The sequence below is a fragment of the Syngnathus scovelli genome, chromosome 11 (assembly GCF_024217435.2).
Source record: "Syngnathus scovelli strain Florida chromosome 11, RoL_Ssco_1.2, whole genome shotgun sequence".
In the NCBI taxonomy this organism is placed as follows: Eukaryota; Metazoa; Chordata; class Actinopteri; order Syngnathiformes; family Syngnathidae; genus Syngnathus; species Syngnathus scovelli.
Window position 1 is genome coordinate 7,486,731 of NC_090857.1, and position 23,554 is coordinate 7,510,284.

Below are 23,554 nucleotides of genomic sequence, written 5' to 3' on the forward strand. Positions count from 1 at the left end.
AAAATATTAAAAGTTGCGGAAAAGTGAGGCCATTATGTCACGGCATAATTTTTATTCGGATATTTATCAAGCCTGATATTAATCCTTTAGTCCTGCAAGTTAAAATGTCTCAGTTGATACAATTGCAATGCATATGTGCACAACACAATTTATACAAAAGGCATTTGCCAATTTTTCAGTAAACAGCTGACTGGCAATGATTGGTCCCGACAGTAAAACAAAAAAAATAAATAAAAAACTTTAGAACCTTCCAACTTCTGGCAGTTAAAAAAAATACTTTTATTCAACATTTGTCTTGAAAATGTCCTTTTTTTTTTTTTACTCCAATATAACCAATCCGTTCACCCTTTGGCCACATAGACAAAGTGCTTGTGTGGGTTAAATTTGGATTGAAGTTCAACTCTGCTTCTGACCCTGCTATACAGGGGTCACCCTCATGACGACCTCATGGTTGTCGGCACGGTTGTTGTTGTTGTTGTGGTTGTTGTGGTTGGGCCTTCTTAGCCTGTTGAAGATGCTCAGAATAATATTGCCAACATAGAAGGTAATGCAAGACCGTCTCGGCTCCTGCCCGTTGTGTGGAACTTCCGCAGTGTGACTTTGCACATCACGGGCGCCGTTTTTTCTAGAACTGGTCAAGTCTTTGGTTTTGTCATAATTTAGTACTCTCCACTTTTTGTTCATTGTATGCCAGTGCCTTATGATCCGGTAAACAGACGGTCCTTCTTGGATTACAAGTCCTGTGTGGAAAGAACAAAGGGTAGGGGAGCAGTAAAGAGGATTGGGTTAAATACTGGAACTGTAATTACACTTTCAAAGAATTAAGAAATATGAATGGCTTGAGTTGGAAGCAACAAATTAAATGGTGACAGCCGTCTGATGAACAAAACTGTGTCCACCATTCAAAGCACAACCTTACTTTCCCAAACTTGCACATAACCCAGTCACACTTGCCAATAAATGAATCAGTTTGCAAAATGTTACATAAGTGTATTTGTTGTGTCATACCTATACAAACGAAGTCCATGAAGACGTACATGCCATATAATATCTGAAATATATAATTATTACGCTGGAATTCTGCAAAGGGGCTGACAATTGACCATATAAGCCAACCCAAACTAGCTATGAGGAACATCAAGCCCAGGATAATGGCTGAAATCTGTGCCTTTTCAATCAAGGTCAGAGAGATGGATTGCCACTGCAAAAACAGACAAGACAAATATCCAGGCGTTAATATTATAGATCAAGGAACGTCAACCGGTGGTCTAACGTCCTCTAGTGGTACGTCACGGTATTGCAAGTGGTCTACAAAATTGGAAATTGGAAATAATTGTAACAGTTTTGAAAATAAAATTGATTAATTATTAAGGCTTTATTTATTTTCCAGCTTTTTATGAATTGTTTACCCGTCCAAATTATGTCACATGTAGCTAGGATTTCCAAAATAGACATACAGATGCAAATAAATAGCCTGTATAAGTCATCCTCTTTTGGTGCAAAATAAAATAATATTTCAAAGCAGTGGTCCCCGAGTTGCTTCTTAGTTAAAAAGGTTTTTCTGACAATCACAAGTCTGTGAATGTGTTTCCTCCATTTGATACTTTTCATTTGATGCCATTTTGGCACACATACAAGATTGGAGACAATATGGTACCTTCAGTGGGTTCTTGGTGCAAACGGAATGAACTCGGTACTTAAAGCGGCAGATCTCACAGTTCCAGGAGCCTGTTTCCCTGATCCAGCGGACAAGGCAAGACTGGTGAGAGTAGCGCACAGAGCCATCACAGCGGCAGGGGCTCAATAGTTCTCCCTGCAGAAAACAAAGAACACCTACATTAAGTTGGAGATGATTCCACCAAGTGAATAGTTTCCATTAAAATGAATAGTTTCAATACTAGCCTCCATCAATTGATCTTGCCAAAAATAACATTGATACAATTTCAACATAGTGAACTATATTTCTTGCAATGTGCAGTACCAAAATGGAGCATATTAATATGAATATGACAAGTCAGTTGGGATAGGCTCCAGCACGGATGGATGAATATTAAGTGGATGCTCTGTGGCATGCTGCTTCCCACAGGTCAGTACTATCCTGCCTCCCAAGGGTCAGTACTATCAGCACACGCGCCCATTATTTTACGTTTTGTGTCAGGCATCGAAAGTTTTCAAAATCATGTGTGTATCCCGTTTTAAACAACAGCTCAAATTTCATTACAAATTTAGGGCAAGCCAGGCCTTGATTGCTATATACATTCTGTTATTACCTATTCACTGTCACTCAAAATTTATTTAGTGATCAAACATGCTTCTATTGTCCAGTTGTGATTCGAATTTGTATAGTTTATGGAGACATAATTTGAAAAAGTTTCACTTTTATACTTGTACTATTTTGGCACTTTATAGTCCACGGTTCAATATGGCATACCGGCTTCTGCCATCTAGTGGAAGAGCAGTCGCAACACACCGATAGGTTAGATACAGGAAAAAAAGTCAGATGCAAAATTTGTTGACCAATTATGTGGCTTTTTTCAAGGAGGAAAGGGGGGGGGGGGGGATTCACCAGTGTTTCAGACCAATGTGACAATTTCTCCTTTTTTCATTCCACTAACCTTTTGTGAATATCCTTCTTTCCTGCTTTGAGGATATGCGGTTCATTCCGTATTTGTCTAACTTAGTAAATGGAGGAATGCCCCCAAAAATGATTTAAGTGTACCTTGTCTGGGCCCTGGAAGCAGATCCGACACTGTGGGGTGCACATTTCACTTTCTGCAAGATGGTCGAAGGGTTCGGCGTCCTCCTGCAGGTGTTTAACTTTGTCACCTGGGACTTGGCAATACTTCTTGCCCTTCTCCTCTTTGTCCTCCCCCTCCTTTTCCTCCTCCTTCTTGACCTCCTCCTCTTTTTCCTCCTCCTCCTTGACCTCCTCCTCTTTTTCCTCCTCCTTCTTGACCTCCTCTTCCTCTCCCGGACAAGAGAGTTTGAGCGGCGGCCCAGAAGAGCCTCCGATCTCCCCCGTCATGCTGGAGCCGGTTTGGGTCTTCTGATTCTGCTTTATTTGGAGCAGAACACTGTTAGTCACCAGCTATCATTCTCTTTGCGGACACGCTGCTCCAATGAGCTTGATTTCGACGTAGGCTGGTAGAAGTTGTTAGAAGATGTGCAAAGCTGAGCAACCAGCAGGGGAGGACCCCTCTATGGACTGCATTTTCTATTTATAAATAAATGCATGAATTAATCCACAGATAACTTGAATTTTTGAGTTGCAAGTGGATAGCCTGTATTATGCCTCGCATCCATTTAGCCAACTCTGTACTGCCTCCTCTTCGTCAGGATGAGTATTTTACATTTAATTCTCGTCGAGTGATTGCCCCGATGGCTCTAATTGGAATAGACAAAGTCAGAACTTGCTCCACTTACATTGCCTGCTTCTGTCCGTAGTGGCGCTGTGACGTGCTCGTTACGACGGCAAATTTCGCAGAAACTTGACAAAGATGACGTAAGCGCTCATCTTCTTATTACGGTGATGTAATTGGATATGCAAGCAGACGCCAGGAAGACGCAATTGTAAGGACGTAATTTTTTTTTGTTTATTGGCTTCCAATATGTGGGGTGATGTTTTTGATTATGTGGGGTGATGTGCAGTGCAATGTAAAAAATACTGTATTGACGCGTGTGATGATTACAAACCGCAAATATCCACTTATGCTTTTTAAGTAGGATGAAATTACACATGAATGAACACATAAATTAACACTGTTAAATCGAAAATGTGACCATCGCCTTTCCTTACCGATCCAGTTGAAGACATTCAGATTTTTTTTGGACGTGCTTGGCCAGCGGGCAGTTTTCTGCTTACTGTTAAAAATTGTGCTTTATCCTCTGAAGAGATTCATCAAAGCTTCTGACACCTCACATGATGTCATTTAGTGCAGCCCCTGTATCTGTACGACTTGTGTTCTTTGTATATAAGGCAGTACTGTAGACCTACTCTGTTAATACTCGATCATTTTCTTTATTAATGCACAAGTACTTGCGGTAGTCTATATAGCTTATCTCGCAGTGTTTGCGTTCAATAAAATCAATCAATTAATCAATCAAAAAATGTATATAAGAATACTGCATCGGTACATCCATGTGAAAATGTCAGAAAAATCACAGGTATCAAAATTTACACACAAAACCCAAGCACTCTGTAATCCTTAACGCACAAGCAAGTGAGGTTGGTTATTTAATTTGTTCATTTACAATTTCTCTGTTGTCATCATCCGACATGAACATAAATCCTCCTTGGTTTCTGCTAAATATTGCCAATAAACACTGAGTATTCTGTAATCTGCAGACAAAAATAATCAAAATTACTAAATGACATTTTGACCTCTGTTTTGACAGCGATGAATGAACTAATACAGTGATATTCTAGTCGAGTTGTATGCCAGAGTAGTGCATGTATGTAGCGCCGCCCCCGAATGGACCTTCTTGAAGCAACAGGAAGCGACAACCCCCCGAAAGGAGTGTAGACTAGGGAGGAAAAAGAAAGAGTGGGTGGAGGTGGAACACGTATCGATTGATTGTCTTTTCTCGATCGAGATTCACAACAAGTTCTGGTCGCCTCTGAGTCCTTGTGTGTCGGCCAGAACTTCTACGTGGCACCGCATCGAAAAGCATGTCTGCCTCATAAAGGTCTAAAGGGAAGCGGACCCGGTTCTGGAGAGAGACAAGGTAAGATACTGTGAAGCGGAGGTATATGACATATTTTTTCTTTTTTTTTTTTTCTTCCGTGCGGGTAACAGTAGGGCCATTGGACGTGAGGCGTTTACGTAAAGTCGCACATGTGCACGTTTTTACATGTCTATTTTTCTTGAGGTGCGCCACGTCACAGGAGATGGAGGTGTGGATGCAAACTTGTGGATGCTCCTTGTTTTTGTTTTTTTGTTACGTTAGTGTTCACTTTGAATTAACAAAAGACGGAGCAGCACCACGTGTTGCGCCCCCCACCTCCTGGCCTGGTTCTCCTTCTGTCTCCGCCCACCGGCCTCCTGCGTCCGGATGGCTTAGATAACTTAACAATTTTGCTCAGAAATACACTTGAATGTACATTTTAACTTAAGAACAGTCCGACGGCAAACAGGGGCTAGCTTTAAACCATTGCGTTGCAAATGGTTGCGCACGAAGCGATTGTGGATACTTTGTCGGAGTTCCGTGCAAACAATTTAAAAGTTTCTTCACAAGGAAACAACGAATGACTGTTGCCGAATGTCTGGTGAATGTCTTTGCAACCATTTGCAATGAACCCTGATGAAAAATAAATATTCAGGTGTTGCTGCTTGGTGAAATACATGAATGAATGAATGAATGAATGAGGTCAGACTGTCAATGTTGTTTCCAGCTGCTTCCCCTGACTAGTGTATTTGAAAAATGAGATGTTTGCTGGCGTTACCATATCCAAAATCACAAGAAAATATCGTGTGATCAGTTTTGAGGCCAAATAAATTATTTAATAAATACATTAAATAAAAAAACGTACTGAATCATTAATGATTCAATAAAAATGCTTGTAGATAGGGTACATATTTTAAAACAAGTTAAATACTATAAAAGATTAAATGCAACTGTTTTGTACTTGAATAAAATGAAAATGTATCAAATTTGCTGTAAGTAGTACACATAACATTATGAAGAGTTTGATTCTATATAAGTCACTGAATTAAATCAAACTAAATTGTCCTTAGGTCTGAATGTGACTGTTTGTCTGCACAGTATACTGCCTTTTGTTGACTCACTCATTGTGAGGACAAGCACTATAGAAAATGAACGGACGGCAGATCATGTGGTCATTTGTCTTGACTCCATAATGACTTCCTCCAGAAGAAAAATACAATGAAAGACACTGATGGGGTCTTGCTGTGTATCAGCTCATATAATGCAATAAAAATATATCAGATTCTTTGTAGTGGCCTTTTTAGTCCCAACGATGGTGGATAATTATATGTTTATAGGGCTAAATCAGAGTCCAATGAATGGTAATTGATCCTCAGTTGAATGAGTCACCTATGTAAGCAGCTATATCCATGACCTTTACATAATATGCATGATATATACATGTCACATTTTGGAGTTTGCATGGTGTAGTTTGAAAGCCCCAACTTCAATAATAGTAAATAAACAAAAGGCCACAATCATAATTATTTCTGTATTTATTGTACATTTGTTGACAGTTTTATTAGGTGGCGTGCCATGACATTTTTCTAATATAAAACGGGTGCTTTGGGTTAGCAAACCTTGGGAAAAAGGAAATGTCAGAGTTAAACAATAATAAATGACAGTAAGTTTTGCTTCAGACAATGACTCATCTTTCTCAACATACAGTCACGTGCGTTGTTGCAGCACAAAACATCCAAAACGATCTGGCGCAATACATAACTCTTCAGACCCTCATTATTTATTACCACAATAAGTGTTTGTAAATGTACACATTTGTTTGTAAAGCTGGCTAGTTAGCATCTGAAAAATGGATTGTCATGTTGTGTAAATAATTTGCTGTTTAACCAACTTCTCATGACTCGTAAAAGAACCTCACAAAAGTGAAGTTGCATTCCGACGTGCTGTTAACAAGCTGGAAGGCCACTAAAGAGTGTTAAGATTTTGGAAGACATCAAGAGGGACACGCTACAAAAGGCATTCGATTCATCGCCTGAAGTGTTTGGCTTTTCGAGTGGTTCTCTTCATTTTCCGTTGCACTTCAATCACTCTCCCCTGCAGAAACAATTCAAGCTTCAGCCCATTTCTCCCCCTTGAACAAGCTCTAACCCAGCAGGACTTGGAGGCACCATCAAAAACACACGCACACTCTCGACAGCATTAGTTAATTCAAAAAGAGTTGGCTTCTCAAGAAATAATCGAGCCACGCAACAGCCTCTCATTCATTATTTAAAAGTAACAATGAGTAAGGCAGGAAAGCCAAAACTTTTGGCATTTCAATGGTGAATTAGTTAGCTGTAGTCATCCCGAGAGGTCTGGAATTTTCTTTTGTGCACTTTAGTTGGTGGGTTACACCACAAAACCTTTTCATTCTGAGTCTTGCTATCACTTAATGGAATGTTGCGTATTGGGAATTTTTAACCCCACATATTCACTATCTGCCATACTTTGTACACCACCAGTGATTTTGCCTTGCAATTGAAAAGTTCCGGGTTTGAATCTTGACTCAGGTCAAACAAAACAAAAACATCTTACAAACTACCCCAAATTCTTCTGATGATCCACTATGGGAGATGATTTGATTTTTATTGTATTGTTTTTGTAAGCTAATGTAGTGACGTGATCTGTGTTTCTCTGACAGTGTAAGACCGCTCATGGCCCAGGGCACCAGCCTCCAGTATGAGCGAGTGGCAGAGATCGGCGGCGGCGCTTATGGGACCGTCTATAAGGCCCGTGATATGGAGAGTGGTCGGTTTGTGGCTCTAAAAAGCGTGCGAGTCAAAACGGACCATAATGGCCTACCAGTCTCCACAGTCAGAGAGGTGGCTCTGTTAAAGCGACTGGAGCAGTTTGGCCACCCCAATGTGGTCAGGTAAGATAGCAGTTGCGTGCGAGATCTTGTGAGCACACCCTCAGACATGGTCACTGCTCTCCGGACTATTCCAGGCTTATGGACGTGTGTGCCACCCAGAGGACGGAGCAGGAGACTAAAGTCACTTTAGTCTTTGAACACGTGGAGCAAGATCTCAAGACGTATTTGGAGAAAGCGCCGGCTCCGGGGTTGGCCCCTGAACGCATCAAAGTGAGCTCCTACTCGGAGACGAAGTTGTTTAATTAATTTTTAGTTGGATTGGATGTCATTATTTTTTTGCAGCTTTGTCGTTTTTTTTTTATTACCTTTATCTGCTTGATTTTTTTTTAATTTTATTTATTTTTTTGCAGGACTTCATGAAACAGCTGCTATGTGGTCTGACATTCTTGCACTCAAACCGTGTAATGCACAGAGACCTGAAACCAGAGAATATTTTGGTAACCAGCCAGGGTCAGGTGAAGCTGGCTGACTTTGGACTTGCGCGCATGTACAGCTGCCACATGGCCCTTACTCCTGTGGTAAGAACCAGTGCACTTTGAAATATTTATATCGCACTTCCAATATTATCTGGACTTTTAAATATTTGTTACACATCTGGATATTTACAGTGTACATTTTAGCAAAATATACTGTGTGTTATTTCAATTGTGATTAAATGGTACGCCATATTTTGCATGCGACAAATTCAAATCTGAGGAAAACCCACAATTTCATATTCAAGCTGCTCAATGTGGTTGATCATTTCTGTGCATCCGTTTCTCCAAGGTGGTGACACTGTGGTATCGGCCTCCTGAGGTTTTACTGCAGTCCAGCTACGCTACACCTGTCGACATCTGGAGCTCCGGCTGCATCTTTGCGGAAATGTTCAAACGAAAGTGAGTCAGCAGAAATGCTAATCGGATTAAAAGAAGCTCATTGTGATGTCGATAAGACGCCGGTCCGTGCGTTGGGAGCGGTCATATTCGATATTTAATATGTATATAGAAAACGGAGGTTTATTAGTTTCTATGGAATCGCATTCACCAAAATACTCGGAGCATGATGATGTCATGCAGTTCTTCACCATGTCATTGTCATTCAAAATTGAACTGAAGGCTGACCTTTAAAAAACAGCTGCAGGTGTACCTAATGATGTGACCTCATGAGAAAATGTCTCCTGATTATATTTTCTCCTAATTGGATTTGCTATGTAAAATATGTTCGCTTGATTCAGTTGTCAAATTATGACTCTACAATCAGATGGCACAGGAAACAATTAACATTATCATCCCTGCACTTTTTTTTTTTTTTTTTTTTCCTGTTAGACCCTTGTTCTGTGGAGAATCCGAAGTGGACCAACTCGGGAAAATCTTTGAGTGAGTCATGCATTCATGCAGAGTGACTTAACCCTCCTGGCTGATGATTCTCATTTCACTGAAATTGAACGTGTCGTTGCAGAGTGATTGGTTTGCCACCAGAGCAGGAGTGGCCAACTGGTGTTACGCTTTCAAGACAACACTTCCCCCCTTTCTCGGCTCGCCCCATAACTGACTTTGTTCCAGAGATAGATGAGCAGGGAGCTCAACTGCTGCTGGTAAGATTATTAAGTTATTTACCACTAAATGTTAATTTACCACTTGCCGTCTTCGTTTCTCTACTTCACCAACAATTTAGTTTTGCAGCCATTGTCCTCAATCAAGTTGCACATTTACGACACAATGATAATTGCTTTAAATCAACGTTTTATTAATTCGTTTTCTTTTTAATGAGACATTTGTGGGCGCCTGCGTTTCCCTAAATATACATCATGGCAAAAACAAAAACACTGCCACTCTCCTATAACAAGAACACATTTACATCTGAACATCATTTATTCAATTCATATATTAATTATGTGGTATGTTAATATTATTATGAATAATATATGAGCATACAACTGTAATTTACCCTCCCGCCGCTATTTCTTTACACAGTCTATGATAAACTAAAGCACTACAGTTCTGGTAAAGCTCCATTACTTTTTTTTTTGGGGTCCTTGATAACTTCTGTAAAAGAGTGTGGATTTATATAATGTCGTAAAAGTTGTACTAAACAACAACCGTGATCGGAGAGTTTGACCCTGATTATTCTTTTTACCAAGAACTTCTCCGAATCGCTTTCGGTTGCCAGGCAACTGGCTTCATCCAGGATGAGAGCAAAACATCCTGTAAAATGGCAGCTATCAATGTTTGCAAAGTGCATTCTACAGTAAACCGTGTTTTTCTTAGAGCTGATGGCGACCTTCAAGATGATGAATAAGTAGACGTCACTTTTCAATTGGACTTTTCTCATACCTTATTCTTCCTTTCTCTTAGGAAATGTTAACCTTTGACCCCTGCGATCGAATATCAGCTCTGAATGCACTAGATCATCCGTATTTTCGCAACGAGGAGATATTGACTGAGAAAAAAGGCTGAGCTGCTGCAATAAAACACAGAAACAAGCCCAGTTTTTGGCCGCAAGATTTCATACTCAAGGAAGTCTCTCTTGTGCCCTGGGATGTTTTTTGTTTTTGTTTTTTTATTACTCCAGTATCAAGAATAATTGAAGAGGAGTCGTGTTGAAGAGGAGCAAACTCATGGATGGACATCCATGCATTTCCAAGATGTAAATGTCACAAGTATTGATGTTAACACAGCATGACTTAATTGTTTTTACTCTGTCTGTCCCTCAACATTTAGTTACGGCCTCGGCAAAGTGACAGAATTGACATCTTGGTTGTGAGCAAGTCTTTAGTCAATTGAAAACACGCACGGTAACATCAATCACCCTCAAAGTCATTTCTGAAAAATGTTTGGCATCATTAGATGACTGAAGAGGTGGATTTTATTTTGATTCCAGTCTTGTTGTTTTTTTGTGTGTGGAAACCTTTTAAAATCAACCTGCACTGCAACCACAAAGGAATAAAAACACTTTCAATCACAAAACAACTCAATGACTGATAGGTTCATTATGTATTACTGTTTCAGTTCTTGTCCCAACTTCTGCTGGTACTTTTTGTCTTTCCCCAAAGTCAGCTCGGATCGGCTCCAGCTCACCCGTGACCTTAATGAGGACAAGTGTGATAGAAAATGGATGGAGTCATTTTGTCATAGTCAGCTGACATTTTGCCTCCAAAGCTTTTCATTTTTCTCCAAAATTTTATTAATGAATTTAATGTTAAACGTCGCCTTCGAGCGTAGATATGTCTCATCCTGTGCATCTTCTTTTGTATGCGAGCTGCTAAGCAGCGAGAGCAGGCGCTGCCCATAAATTGCTCTGGAAAGGACAGAGAGAGAGAAAGAGAGAGGGAGGGAACGAGAGAGAGAGCACCAGAGCAGATGCACTGGCAAGACAAGACCCCCCCCCCCCCCCCCCTTCCCCTTCTCCTCCCTCCTGTCTCTTTTGTAGCGTGCACCAATGAAAAAAAAATCTGATGAACGTGAGCAAGAACCGCCACCACCTTCACAGTTAGCATCTCCTTGGAGCCAGCGAGTCCAGTTGTGCTGCAAGATTACGGTCGAGTAACTGGGGGGGCTGCTTTGAGGGAGGAGGGGCTGTGGTGAGCTGGTGGGCTTCCTCTGCCTTACAGACACATTTTATTGACTTGCTAATTGGACGAGCCACTCGGAGGAGAGGATGCGGTGACCGAGAGGAGCTGTTCCCCGGAGGACCGATACAGACACAAGGAAGCTATTTTCGGAATTTCTTCCGTTTTTTTGGGGGGGTACATCACAAGAGATGGGGGTAGCCGTCCTGCTGTGAATACCTGCTTGTATGCATGACATTGTCAAATGGAGGCTCCAGCTGCAAGACGCATCGTGACAAGTGAATGATTTTTTTTTTTTTTTTCCCACACCCCCAGTAGGCTCCCTCACCTTTTTTTAAATTTGCCTTTTGGATCGATCAGCGCTTCGTCGTCAGCTCCATCCGATGTCCGGTTTGCTACCAATCCATCGGCAAAGGAATCATTCATTTTTTTGTACAAGGAGACAGAATGACGGTATGAACACAATCCAAAAAGAAAAATGTGGCATTTGTATTTTTTCTGTCTCAATGATAGAAAAATTGAATTTATGTTATCATCTTTGAACCCATTGAACTCATTTTTATCTATCGGCGTGTCTACCTGTCAGATTTGCACAGAAGAGTTCGGAATATAAAGCAAGGAAGGGCTCATGAATGAATTAGTGCGAGAGACAAGTAGTAGCAGTGTGCATGGATGAGGATTAAGTCAGACGACGGCAAAACAGTCTAGACTAAGAATTTTAAATATATAAAAAATTATGTCCAGCATCCGTTTGTCCAACAACGATCTAAGATTCACTTCTCTGTTTCAGTTCACTCCTACTGCCATGAGTGAGGTGCCAATTTGCATGCGTGGCCTGGTCGGAGAGAAGGTGCCAATGTGCTGAGGTGTTCCGTCCCAATGAGCCAAGCAGACAACCCACAGAAGCGCACCACCTATCTCATCTCCCTCACTTTGGTGAAGGTTGAGGCTTTACCAGAGGATGTAGCTGGGAAGCAAGAAGAGAAGGAGGGGGGAGGGAGCCCCAAAGAGAAGGAGGAGGTGAGACATGCACCAAAAGAGCAGGAAGTATGTGGTGGTCCACAAGTGTTGGGTAAAGAGAGCGCACAATTGGAAGAAGTGGAACAGGTGCATGTCAAGTATGGAAGCCCCAATGAGAAGTGGGGGAAAGCTGAGAGGAGAGACCACAAAGACATTGTCCCTGTCGCTAAAAGCAAGGACCCGGCTCTTATCCACCCCCCACTGAGGCAAATGGTGAAGGTGTACAGCGGCAGCAGCTTCGAGACCACCGTACGTAGAGAGGGGCCTCGCAACGAAGCCTCGCGTCCCAAGACGGAAGTCTACCGGGAACCTCCCAGGCTCTTCCTAAAGGGTGAAAACGGAGCCGAGCTCAACAACCGCTCACGTTGCAGCCTCCCTTTTTCAGTGCCGCCTCAGGTCAGCCAGCGTCCCGAAGTCATGATGAGATCGCACGCAGGGGCTAACTCCTGGAGGGAAGGCCGAGAAGCCAACAGCAACTTATATCACTCTGCCAAGACTCTAGAGCGGAGAGATAACCGGATCGGGGAGCAGTCCCCCTTAATGGCCACGACAACTCTGGGGCCATACAGGGCGTCTTGGGCCGACAGCGACGGCAGAGGGACGCTCATTCGTCCCGCCGCTCCCCTCAGCGGAGGCTATTCCGGAATCATGAACAGGGAGAACACTCACGAGGACAGATTTAAGGTTTCCTTGGTTACGCCGATTACCTGCGATGCCAACCGGCCCCAGAGAAAAGCCACCAGTCGCACCCTGGATAACAGCGACCTACATTGCCTCTCCGAGGACGGCAGGAGAGGGAAAGAGGGCCAAGGTGGAACAATCCAGAGAGCTCCTGCCCGTGACCGCAAGATGCTCAAGTTCATTAGTGGGATTTTCTCCAAAAGTGCAGCTGTGCCCTCAAATGTCAGCACCGCATCCGCCCTGTATCCCGCAGCGGAGAGGGGCTCCAGCGAGGAGGAGGGTAAGTTCTTCATTGATTCATCTCTCCCAGAACATGACAGAGATCTATGGCGGGCTTGCTGTACTTTTAACATACACATTGGCCTTCTAATCGGCCTATTATTTCCCACTCTGTGGCTTCCTTCTGCAGTCACCCACACAATGACGCTAAAGAGATCTCATTCCCAATGCAAAACTGATAACAGAAATACATTACACCTCTGAGAGTGAAAACGGGGGAGCAGTCATATCAGTGATTAGTGATTACAACGCCTACCTGAGTCTCAGAAATGCTCCCACTGTTCAGTTTATTTTTAAATACAGGCATACCTAATGTTATAAATAGTAGATCTGATTAAAGTCGGCTAGACATTACCAGGATTTTTTTGGCGCTCCCAAATTTTTTTGATGTGATCTGGGATATAAATGATTTCTCTAATTAAAAAAATAATAATAATGTTCTAGTAGGCTTTTCCTGGCAGTGTATTTTTTTTTTCTTTGAGAAGCTTGAAGATTTGATGCTAACATAGGAACTATTCAAGGCCTAAGTTCCACATGGAGAAAAATTAAACCAAATCATAATGTAGAGGGTGTCCACACTTATGCAATCACATTCTTTCAGTTCTTTATTTTTATAGCGCCTTTTCAAAAGGTTAATGTTGCTTTTTAAATGGGTTGGACATGTTGAAGGTCCCATAAGTGGTGTAAAAAAAAAAAAATTGAAATGATTTATCTCAAAAAGGCGGCATTAGAAAAGAGGCGTGTCGACATTTTGCATCCGCTATAGCACGGAAAATCGGAAAACAAATCATTTGACTAACATTTCAAGCAAGAGGTTCTTTGTTCAGCATTGTTTCTCTAAAAATTGCAAACATGTCTCAGGATGATGCTTTTAATTTGGCATTCATTGTCAATTGCATCCTGGCAGTGATTGACTCTGACTTTATGAACACCTCACAAAAATGACAACATGTCAAGCTTGTTGAATTAATAATCCTCGTAACTCCAAGGGCCTCAAACGTGGCTTTTTAAACAAACACGGCTCCACATAGAATTGCTTGTCAAAAACAAACAGCTTGAAATATTGATGCTCACAATGAGAATATTAAGAAAAGATGTACCCTTTTTCTCAAGGCTTAAACTGAAGGAAGTTGCCTATGATGGTGTTTGTGGTATCCAAACGAGCGCTGAATAATTTGTCAGGAGTAAGTGGGACATGAATAATTAAGGTTGGGGAGACACAGAGCTGTGTTCATGCAGAGAACAACCTACAACTTCCTGCTCTGTGTGGCGTGGTCATCAGCATTCACACTGACAACACATTGACTCTTGGAGAGGAACGTCGTCCATATTTCAGCTGTAGTCTTGAGCATATCATGTTGTAAATAACAAATTAATTTGCACTCGCTCACAGAGGTGGACACAGCCTTTTAATGCCTCTCGCATGTCGCCGCAACCGAGAGGGGCCATTCATTGTATGGAGGCTTCTGGAAAAAGGAGTTGCCATGGCAACAGCCAGCTGTGAGGATTGTTGTTTGGTTGGTGGTGTGACGCTGATCGAGGGGAGTGCAGGGAATGCCCCAAAATGGCCGGGGGGGATTAGGGCGAGGGCTGGGTGTGCGACAGTCGTCAAAACGGGCATCCAAAGTGTGGCAGATGACAGTGTGGGCGTCAACATCACAAAAAGACCTTGTGTGTGTGTGTGTAAACAGACTGAGTCATGCAGGCTCACGATGGTTTCCACGGCCACATTAATTTTCATCTCTTAAGCTGAGCCTCACAGGATGCTTTTACATTATATGGTGAAAAAAACTTTCAACGTGCTTCGTCTTTGACATTTTTTTCATCAGCTTTATAAGTGTACTTTTATTTCATCACGCATGTATTCCGTTTGTAAAGAATATTTTTAACGGAATAATCGATCAGCAATTATGGAGGCGTGACACTTTGAGAGAAACAAAGAAACAAATAGATACTGTAGTTAGCGGAGGGTGAAAATTAGCATACATCCAATTAAAAAAAGGTATAAATGAATTAAAAACATTTTAAGAAACTTGAATGAATGATTCTGACTTTATAACGTCTGAGTATATTTTAGAGAATATTTCAGTGGGGCCGTTTTCTTCTGTTTTAAAGTTTTAATAGGGCTTGTTGTGGAATTTATTTTCTTGTTTGGATTTGTCTTTTTACGTCTAAATGGACACAGCAGTATAGCAAGTAGCAAGACAACAATAACACGTTGAATATAGCATTTAGAGTATATTGGTGGATGGGGAGTAAGGGAGGCTCAGATGTTTTATGGTCACTGAGAGGAAGCTTACTGGCTCAAACCTCGCAAACTTCGGTGATAGACGACAGCCCAAGGACAATTCAGAAAACGACTCCACAGAAAGTACGACATTTTAATGCGATCTTCGCTCGTCATGATGTCTCTCGTGAGAAGAAGCATCAATTTTCAACCTTGGCTCCAGTTTGTTGCCCACCAAAGCACAAAACCCAGCTGTATATTTACTAACCACCACGTTCTCCTTTTGGCTCTAGCGCCATGCACCAGCAGCCAAGAATGGACCATCACTCAAACTGTACAAGAACTTCACTTGGTAAGATTGTCTGCTTCCATAATCCGAGATTTGATACTAAAATAGATTCTCAGTGTGTTAATTGTGTGCTTGTGTGTTAGGCCGTGTTGGGAGGCCTGTGCAGTGGGAAGTCAGCGCTAGTCCACAGACACTTGACAGGAAGTTATCTATCACTGGAGAATGCAGAGGGTCAGTTTCACTTTTTATCAACTTTCCGTTCTCTCATGACGGACTTGTGCACTCATTGACCACAACATTAGCTACATCCGTCCATTTGTCTGGCCAGCTATCTGTTTTCTATGGAGCTGACTCTGGACCAGACATTGACAGCCAATCTAGAGGAACTCATAGACAAATAATCACTCCTAATCATTATTTGTATTATTCAGGACGTCAGTACATTAAGGATGTTTTAATTGATGGACAGAGCCACTTGTTGATCATCAGAGAAGAGACTGAACTCCCAGGAGCCCAGGTGAGTTGAGAGTCAAGCTTGGCTTCTAAATTGGTGAAAAAAAGTGAATGAACGCCTGCTCCTTGCCTACCTGGTCTCCAGTTTGCCAGCTGGCTAGACGCGGTTATCCTGGTCTTCAGTTTGGAAAATGAGGCCAGCTTCCAGGAAGTGTACAAGATCTACCATCAGCTTGCAGTCCATCGGCCTGTCATCGAGATACCCTTCGTGGTCGTTGGCACACAGGGTGAGACAGTTTTGGAGTTGTTGTTTTTTTTTTTTTGGGAAGCATTAAGAACATTAGTTTGCGACTGCGTTTGTATTCTAATAGTATTAATAGTAGCGTTGATTTTTTTTTTCTTGAGACGAAATAAATAAAGCACATCAATCTTATCTACAGACCTTAAAATATTATTTTTCCGATTTGCAAAATATGTTTACAATCCAACAAATGTTGCGAACTAAACCGTTTTCAGGACCAAAACAGCTTCAACTGCCTTTACTTGATTTTCAGTTTACTCTAAACCTGCTGCACTGTTTGTCTAGCTCACACACACCCACTCACACTCCTTTTGCAAATCTGCTCTGAATATAAACGATTTGACTGTCTGAGTCGTGCCTCGTGGGAGGCGGTAAAATCCATACAATGGGGCTTTGTATTTTCTGTTTGCATCATTTGCTATTAAGTAAAAATAAAGGTGTGTAAGTTAAAATGTAAATGGGCAAATAATACACTCAGTAGTTCTGATCTGTAGAAATGCCATTGCGGGGCTTTGGAATCAAATCCCCATACAGGCAAGTCTTTTGTAAGGATGTCAAGGGAAAGCTGCTATCTATAGAAAAAAAAAAAGTTAAACACCAGCAAATCTCCTTGCAAGGCGTCATTCTGCCTCAAGCGCTCTGGTTGAGAGAAAAAAGCAGAAAAATAGAGCGGGTGGGATAAATATATCATGTGTTTGCTTTGGACTATTCTTCGGCAGATAAGATCAGTAGCAGCAACCCCAGGGTCATCGACGACGCCCGGGCCAGGCAGCTCTGCTCAGATGTGCGCCGTTGCACCTACTACGAAACATGCGCCACCTACGGCCTCAACGTCAACAGGGTCTTCACTGATGGTATCTGACAGCCACATCAACTATTACCGTATCAACACATTGTTATGGTGTCAATTTATTTTCTCATTATTTTCTTCCAGCTGCTCAGAAGATTATGGCTGCCAAGAAGCAAGCTGCTCTACTGGCTTCCTGTAAATCTCTTCCAAACTCTCCTAGTCACTCTGGAGGCTCCACTCCAGTGTCTGGTGTCTTTCCAGGACAGGTAAAAGTGAAAAAGTTGTCAGATTATTACTGGATTCAATGCTAGTGAGGGCTGCGCCGCTGTGGGAGTGGTCACACTCGTGCAAATTTAGAATTTTTACTGCCTAGACACAATTAAGACCTTTTCTTCTTGTTCATTTGCAGGCAAGTAACGGGGGTCAGAGTAGCGATTACTCCTCATCACTTCCCTCCACCCCCGTAATCAGCCATAAGGAGATTGGCAGATCGGCGAGAGGGGAGAAACTGGACAGCGGCACTCCCGGATCAGTCCGCAGTGCCACCCGTAGACGCACAGCACGATTTTCGGTAATATGCTGAGCAAATATGTTTAACCAATTGCCAAATGCCACTGTAAACCAATAAAGCTGGTTGTATCCATAATTAAATACATTAGCTGAGTCACGGAGGTTCTTTTTAAATGGCCTGTGCGGAGTATGCGTGTCGTAATCCTTTTGTTTCTCTGAGGTCTCCCTTCAATTAGCAGCCCTTAGCAAGTTAAGACTCATTTGCCAGCTGGTGTGATAATAATGTACAGTAGGTGTCATTTCTTTGCCACTGACAGTATTCTTTCCTTTCCATTTGGTTTTATTTGATTACATTCTGAAAAAACCACTATGGTTGCTGTTACATTATATATATTTTTTTGTTTATTATTGGTGAGTTATAAAATCATGACAAATTGATTAGTTGTGGTATTAAGAGGCGGATAAATAACCAGGCCCAGGCACCAATTGCACCAAAACGACAACTACTTTTTTTTTTTTATGTCGTCTTTAAGCGTATCGTTAGTTATGAGGTGGTGTATTTCATTGCCGCCGCTTGCTAACCTAGCTTTATCGTGCTAGCAGAAGGTCGCATGGCTTGCGCGTTGTTAGCTGTGAGACAGACTGTTTTAGTGCCACAAGACCATCTGGCCATGTTACGGTGGTGAGGCAGGAGCAGAAGGAGCAGCAAATGAAGATTGGAAGGCCTGTGCATACACCACAAAAGCTGTTGCCTTGTTTTGTCAAGGTGGCAAAGACAAGAACAAAGTTTGTTCTGCCCGGGTGTTTCGTACTTCCCGAGAAACTCAAGTGCAGAACTCCTGTAGCTGTTTTTTTTTTTTTTTTTGCTAGCTAACATGTCAATTTAATTTTTTTTTAAAACACATTATATTTACCAAAGTGTGCTGTGTATATATCGAGTTGGAGCTTTGACACTTTCTTTCTTTCCTATGGGACATGTGCTGCATTCCAAACAACATCTCAGTGTATATCGAGCTTCCACTGTATAATAGTTTCAGCATCAGCACACTTTAAAGAACATTCTTTGTCCCCTTGTGTTTCCTTCAGGGTCGAAGAGGCAGCGACGCAGCCAGGCGAAGTGCAGACTACAAAGGAGATGTGGGAAGCGGGCGCTTTATTCCCATCAAGCAGGTAAGACAAAGATGCAGAATACAAATATCGAGTCCACCCAATGAATTTCAGCAGAGGACATGACACCACCACTCCCTTCATGTGAGGACGCCTGTCGATGTGTGAATTATTGCACACTCCATATGGTCGGATGTGGGTGTTTTTGGCCGTCACTTGGCATAACGCTGCCTAACCGTGTGAGATTTTCACATTTCACTTTTTTTCCCCCCCGTGACCCCTACCAGGGTTTCTTGCTCAAGCGCAGCGGGAACTCACTCAACAAAGAATGGAAGAAGAAATACGTCACCCTCTCCAGTGATGGCATCCTCTCATACCACTCCAACGTCAATGTGAGTGTGTTTTGACAGAACGCTTTTGACGGTTGATGATGTAAGGTGTAATGGAGTCTGTTTGATTTGGCAGGACTACATGCTGAACGCCCCCGGGAAAGAAATGGACCTGCTGAGAGTGACGGTGAAGGTGCCAGGAAAGCGTCCGCCACGTGCCATACCCGCCGGTGGGCCGCCGGTCGGGCTCAACGGGAGGGTCAAAGATGTGCAGGGGTCAGAGGGGGTCAGCTTGGGTGAGTGAAAATATACATCCCTTGAAGGATATAAAATATTTAGAAAATACTTGACTGGATGGTTGTGACAGTTCCCGTCAGTGCCAGCAGCCTCCTGCAAGTGGATGACATGGAGGGGATGGGCGGCACCATCTTCCTGAGGGGTAACAGAGGCGTGCAGCGATGTTCCTCCAACGTCTCCAACCACGCTCAAAGCGTCGGTGAGAAAAAGCGACGGAATTCTTGATATCGTACGTACTATAGCGGGAGATGTTTCAGTGTCTGTGAACGTGTCAGCAGACTCTGCAGTTGAGGGCGTGTCCAGCTCCTCGTCCACCAAAGACGTAGGCTCCACATCCCCAGTGGAGGACAGAAAGAAGCATCGCAGGAAGAAGAGCATGAACCAGAAAGGCGACGCCAATATTGGCCAAGCAGACGGTGATGAGCGTCTCCGTGCTGTAAAACTCAGAAATAAATACATAAAAATTATTTTTGACAGTTTCTGTAATTTAACAAATAAAATCTTATTAATGCATTTTAACCATGTTGATAATTTCAACTGTTATTTTTTTCCAGCCAAACGCAAAATGTGGAAACTTAAAAGCTTTGGAAGCTTGAGGAATGTAAGCAAAACAGGTAATGTTTGGTTATGTGCATTTTTTAAACTCTTACTGTACACTGTCTTATAGTCGGGATGTGTTTGTGTGTGTGTGAGACAGATGAAGAAAACAATGACTTCCTGATTGTGTCGAGTTCTGGCCAGACGTGGCATTTTGAAGCCCAAAGTGTGGAGGAGAGAGATTCCTGGGTGCAGGCCATCGAGAGTCAGATCTTGGCCAGCCTGCAGTTGTGTGAGAGCAGTAAGAACAAGGTCAAACACACACATGCACACACATCCGCCACACACACATGGAATTGCACACTTGAAAAAAAAAAAAATGGTGTCTGCTGTCTTTCAAAAGAAAAATATAGTAGAACATCTCAACCTTGATTTATGACCCTTCCAACAGGGCCGTGATGGCTTTTGTCAAAAAGATAAAGACTGTATAATTGATTTTTTTTTTTTCATCGCTGAAGCCACTTCATCACAAGCGTGTCATGATTTCAGGCCTGCTCAATATTGTCTTGCGCTGATATCCGCACTGCAGCAAGGAAACATCCTCGGATGAGTGCATAAAAATGTCATTTCCTTCCATATCACGACTTAATGCAATGATGCAATTCTTATTTATTATGGAAACAATTTACATCAGGGCAAACCATCATTTCTTCACAAGCACATTTAGTTACAGTCATTGCGCTACATAAAGAAGAGCACAGCTAACACTTTTTTTTTTCTTTTTTTTTTTTTCACAGGCTCGCAAGAATAGCCAGAGCGAAGCCGTGGCTCTGCAAGCCATTCGCAACGCAAAAGGAAACAACTTCTGCGTGGACTGCGATGCTCCCAGTCAGTACCAAATATCTATTTCAAAGCTATTCAAGCATCAATCATCCCTCATCTTCTCCTTGCATTCATTTGAAGATGAGCAACACTTAACAGAACAATAGAACAGAGTCGACCATTAGTTATTGAGCCATTTCTCACTTTCTTGCACACTCGGCTGATCACAGCAGGGTGAAAGAAAATCTCAGACCGAGACAGTGCATTGCAGAAAGCGGTGTTAAAATCTTGATTACAAGCTGCAATAAAAAGAAACACTTTGATGTCATGTTAAGTGTTCCACTGAATCAAAATTGGGTCACCATGATGTGGGAGGAAGAGGACTTTTCTCCTCTAAAGAATAAAATATGCTCTTCTGAGTTTTCTTTCCGGAATAGATGTGCCAACATATCCAATGATTTAATCATATAAAAATAAACATTTATAGGATGATTTTTTTAAAATAGCTACATGCTAGAGTCAACTGACATTTCTAATATTAATTTATTTTCATTATGATTATTATTTCATAATATTATTTACGATTTTATCAGACTGTGATTGTATTGTGTGTTTGTTCTCTCCAAGATCCCACGTGGGCCAGTTTGAACCTCGGTGCCCTCATATGCATCGAGTGTTCTGGGATCCACCGGAACTTGGGGACTCACGTTTCGCGCGTTCGCTCTCTCGATTTGGACGATCTGCCGCGAGAGCTGACGCTGGTTCTGAGTGCCATTGGCAACCACATGGTTAACTGTATATGGGAGGCACGCACCATGGGCCATCGTAAACCCCCGCCTGATGCTACCCGGTAATAATGTTTGGATTTATTGGCGTCACAAAGACAGAAGTGCTCCAAGAAAGTTTCTTTTTTCCAGGGAGGAACGAGAGTCGTGGATTCGGGCCAAATATGAGCAAAAACTCTTTGTGGCACCGTTGCCCCCTCCCACTCCCAATGAGGGTCCCGACATCACATTGTCCGGCCGTCTTCTGCTGGCTGCAATGGAGCACAACCTCCCCAGACTGCTGCTCCTTTTGGCCCACTGCACTAAGGAGGACATCAACGGCCCTCCCAGCATGGCGCTCTCCTCCCGGTCCCTCCTGGCGCTGCGGCTACCCGGCTCTGCCCTTCATGCTGCCTGTCAGCAGGCCGACGTGGTGATGACACAGCTTCTCGTTTGGGTCAGTTTATTTTGGCTTTGTTGACCGAAGCTGATGAATCTGAACCTAAGAGTGAATGTCGTGAATACTAATAATAGTCTCAAAAAGTAAATCCTCTTGTTTTCTTTATTGTCAGTATGGCTGTGACGTGCAGTACAGGGATGCTCAGGGCCAAACAGCGCTGACCCTAGCTCGCATGGCGGGCAGCCGGGAGTGTGCCGACATCCTGCTGCAGTACGGATGTCCCAATGAGGCCTCTCCTTCCCTCGCCACAACTGCCGCATTCGCATCGGCAAACAACCCAGGCTTCCCAGTCGGCATGGCCCCGAACCTGACGGTCGCCACGACGCTGAAGATCTCGCACAGAGGCGGCGGCGCAAGCTTCAGCTACAGTACGTCGAGAAAAGCCGTGTCGTAAAACAGGATCGGTCAGTGTCCATTTGGTTGTGGGGGGGGGGTGTCTTAAATCCAAATGTCAAGAACTGCAATAAGCTAATGAATTGGTCTGTATGTATGTGTTTGAAATGCCATCACTTTACTGGTATTTCCAAAAGAGTGTAAATATTGTGTTGCGTTCCACGCAGCCAAACAGGCAGTTCGTTTTAAAGTTGCGCTACCTACCTACAAAGGCTGCTTTCGTTTGAAAGAAAAACGAGAGATAAGACAATAGAATTCTATTAAATTCTTGAAAAAAGAAAAAAAAAATCCTAAAAGTTTAAAGTGCTTAATTTCCAGCATTGTTATTGTACTTTTTGTACAGGTGGATCTGTGTACAAAAGTGGCTCGAAGAGATTTACAGTTTCTTGCGTTTCGTGTTCCTTTGATAATGAAATTCTTCAAAGATGAAGATTTATATGTAATGTTTGTATCACTGTGCGCGACATAAACACTGTAAATGATTGATTCATTTTAGATATCTTTGAAAGTGAAGCAGGAGGCTACAGTGGTGATGTTTGTATAAGCAAAGGAAATGCCTTCGTTTCAATTGAATGTATTTAAAAGCGCCATGTCAGCAGGAAGAGGTGTCGCTTTCGTGGACGTGAACTGACTCTCCTGCTGTGATTCATAGAGATTAAAAGTATTGTTTAATAGGTCGTTTTCAAACGTAGGTATACAAATATATATGAGCGAGCATTGGAATGAATGTTTATAAGTGGCTGATAATCAGTGTGAGAAAAAAAGAATGTTGCCCATGTGGAGATTTTACGAGTAGCATAAAAAGAAATCATCTCATCCGTATTCGATGTGAATCTGTGTTCATCTAATGACCGTTGCTGAGTATACACGTCTGTGCTGTAAAGAGTCTCTATTCATTTGTATTTTTTTACTCATGCAATGATTCATAAAGCATTCATTATCAATACACGCTGCCAGCTGTTTTCATTGAGTCGAAAAACAAACGACTAAAAGTTGCACGTCGGCGAGATTCTATTTATGTCTATTAATGTCTCCCAAGATGACAAGAACATGTTGCAGCTCAGCAACAATCAGCCGGCTGAAATGGCTTCGCACTCATCATCTCGCTGTCAGACTGCCGGCTTCTTGGCTTTGGCCTACATCTTTTCTAGGTCAGAGCGCTGGCCTCACTT

General features: G+C 42.4%; 3 protein-coding genes across 3 annotated transcripts; 2 read left to right on the forward strand and 1 right to left on the reverse strand.

The window, feature by feature from the left end:
* Positions 1 to 23: 23 nt before the first annotated feature.
* Positions 24 to 3,893, reverse strand: LOC125976796 (E3 ubiquitin-protein ligase MARCHF9-like). The gene is made up of 5 exons (XM_049732690.2): positions 3,797 to 3,893; positions 2,720 to 3,055; positions 1,658 to 1,813; positions 1,009 to 1,201; positions 24 to 740 (listed from the first exon to the last, which is right to left on the reverse strand). The coding sequence occupies exons 1-5, from the start codon at positions 3,812 to 3,814 to the stop codon at positions 418 to 420; spliced, it is 1,026 nt and encodes a 341-aa protein (XP_049588647.1). The 5' UTR covers positions 3,815 to 3,893; the 3' UTR covers positions 24 to 417.
* A 564-nt stretch (positions 3,894 to 4,457) lies between these two features.
* On the forward strand, positions 4,458 to 10,524 carry cdk4 (cyclin dependent kinase 4). The gene is made up of 8 exons (XM_049732693.2): positions 4,458 to 4,725; positions 7,346 to 7,576; positions 7,651 to 7,786; positions 7,927 to 8,094; positions 8,342 to 8,451; positions 8,881 to 8,931; positions 9,014 to 9,149; positions 9,910 to 10,524. The coding sequence occupies exons 2-8, from the start codon at positions 7,359 to 7,361 to the stop codon at positions 10,009 to 10,011; spliced, it is 921 nt and encodes a 306-aa protein (XP_049588650.1). The 5' UTR covers positions 4,458 to 4,725; positions 7,346 to 7,358; the 3' UTR covers positions 10,012 to 10,524.
* Positions 10,525 to 10,958: 434 nt separating this feature from the next.
* LOC125976791 (arf-GAP with GTPase, ANK repeat and PH domain-containing protein 1) lies at positions 10,959 to 23,330 on the forward strand. The gene is made up of 20 exons (XM_049732679.2): positions 10,959 to 11,576; positions 11,914 to 13,104; positions 15,624 to 15,682; positions 15,763 to 15,850; positions 16,051 to 16,136; positions 16,218 to 16,359; positions 17,093 to 17,227; positions 17,308 to 17,429; positions 17,573 to 17,734; positions 18,760 to 18,843; positions 19,068 to 19,172; positions 19,246 to 19,405; positions 19,477 to 19,605; positions 19,685 to 19,822; positions 19,961 to 20,020; positions 20,104 to 20,255; positions 20,741 to 20,831; positions 21,393 to 21,615; positions 21,683 to 21,986; positions 22,102 to 23,330. Exons 2-20 carry the CDS (start codon positions 12,003 to 12,005, stop codon positions 22,381 to 22,383), a joined length of 3,624 nt encoding a protein of 1,207 aa, XP_049588636.1. The 5' UTR covers positions 10,959 to 11,576; positions 11,914 to 12,002; the 3' UTR covers positions 22,384 to 23,330.
* Positions 23,331 to 23,554: the final 224 nt, after the last annotated feature.